This window comes from Anarrhichthys ocellatus, unplaced genomic scaffold (genome assembly GCF_004355925.1).
Source record: "Anarrhichthys ocellatus isolate YVR2014 unplaced genomic scaffold, GSC_Weel_1.0 scaffold33, whole genome shotgun sequence".
Taxonomy (NCBI): domain Eukaryota; kingdom Metazoa; phylum Chordata; class Actinopteri; order Perciformes; family Anarhichadidae; genus Anarrhichthys; species Anarrhichthys ocellatus.
Genome location: NW_022280063.1, coordinates 3,431,126 through 3,432,627, shown reverse-complemented (window position 1 = coordinate 3,432,627; position 1,502 = coordinate 3,431,126). Strand labels below are relative to the sequence as shown.

General features: G+C 47.5%; 1 protein-coding gene across 7 annotated transcripts in view; it reads left to right on the top strand.

The window, feature by feature from the left end:
- Positions 1 to 1,502, top strand: part of dock4b (dedicator of cytokinesis 4b) — a 96,601-nt gene that overhangs the window by 91,488 nt on the left and 3,611 nt on the right. For 4 of the 7 annotated variants that reach the window (XM_031865718.1, XM_031865717.1, XM_031865720.1 and 1 more), the window contains one exon: positions 272 to 336. In XM_031865718.1, the coding sequence (XP_031721578.1) occupies positions 272 to 336 (65 nt within the window). The remainder of the gene's footprint in view (positions 1 to 271; positions 337 to 1,502) is intronic. The other 3 variants (XM_031865719.1, XM_031865721.1, XM_031865716.1) reach the window with 1 other exon arrangement.

Genomic DNA, 1,502 nt, shown 5'->3' with positions numbered 1-1,502 from the left:
CCCCCCCCCACACACACACACACACACACACACACACACACACACACTTCTGCCCTCATTGCATAGAGCGGAAACAGCTGTTTGATGTAGAAGCAGCTTAAGGCAGCCTAAAGGACCTGCAGAACATCAGTGCTTCATTGATGCTTTAAGCCAATGGCCCTCTCAGCTCCTTGTGTGTATGTTTGCATGACTCACGCTGTGTCACCGCGGTGAATGGAAGAAAACGGCTGCCTAATTCGAATTTTCCTTTTCTCTCTCATCTGCTTGTCAGCAGGCTCCTCGGCTAAAAACATGAGGTCACAGTCTCCTGTCTCTGCGTCCAGATCGCCTCAAAAGGTTGGTTCTGTTTCTGTCACTCACTTCCTCTGTCCTCCGTTTGGTGTGTTTCAGTATTTTTTTCTCTTTTTTTTTTATTGTTCCTCTGTCTTTCCCTGAGATTGCCTGACCTTGCTTAGTGACAGCCTCGGGGCCTTTGTACTGCACTGCACAGGTCTTACCGGCCAGCTCCAAGGCCTTTATCCTACTCTGTGTCAACCCGAGGCCTGGGAGCTTTGCATTACTGTTCACTGAAGCTGCTAACTGCTCCAGTACTGCTGATTTTGTAGCTTTTTTTATGACCCGGCCGTCCCAAAGAGGACCTAAAACGGTACTGGCTGGAGGGCACTCATCGTGATAGCTGAATGTACACCTGGTAGGCGCCAACTGTTTTCCACTATCTTTAATTCTGGCTCTGAGAGGAGGTCACCTCCTGGCATGCTTGCCAAAAATATGCATAACCAGATGGATTTATTCAACTTCACTTCATGTACTTGTCAGTTCATTTAAATTTCAAAGACTGAACCCTATTTGTTAAGGGTTGTTTTTTTCCTTCACTATTGATGCAATGAGACCTGCTTGTGCTGTACCGAATGTTCCCTCTCGCATCTCTCAACTGAGATGTGTTGAAACAAGTTTTTAATACCTCTGACCTCAAGTGTTTTTATGTTTATCTGCAGCTAAACTGATTACTCTCGCTTTGTCTCCAAGCTCTGATTAGTTGTTAATGAGCCTCTTAGTAGTTAATACCAGACTGCAGAAGCAGGAGAGGTCCAGGAAAAGGTTAACTAAGCGCAGACTGAGCTTTTAATGAGGGATAAAAAGTAGTTTTGAAACTCAGGTGAAGCGAAGCTCGTCTGCTGCTAACTGGTATCTTCTTCGTGGGCTTGTCACGAGCGACGGTGAAACGCTCCCAGCTTAGTTGCGGGCGCGATGTCTCCCCACGTGTGACAACTGCCGCCTGTGAATGCGGTTGTTTTTTGGTGTGTGGTCTGCCGTGTGAGGTGGAAAGAGAGAGAGAGAGAGAGAGAGAGAGAGTGTGAAAGAACGACTCTGGAAAGTGTGAGTGACAGCTTGGGACTCAGCGTGCTCTGTCAATCACATCTGTGCGTGTGGTTAGGTGCGTGCATGTTGGCACCCGTGTGTGTGTGTGTGTGTGTGTGTGTGTGTGTGTGTGTGTGTGTGTG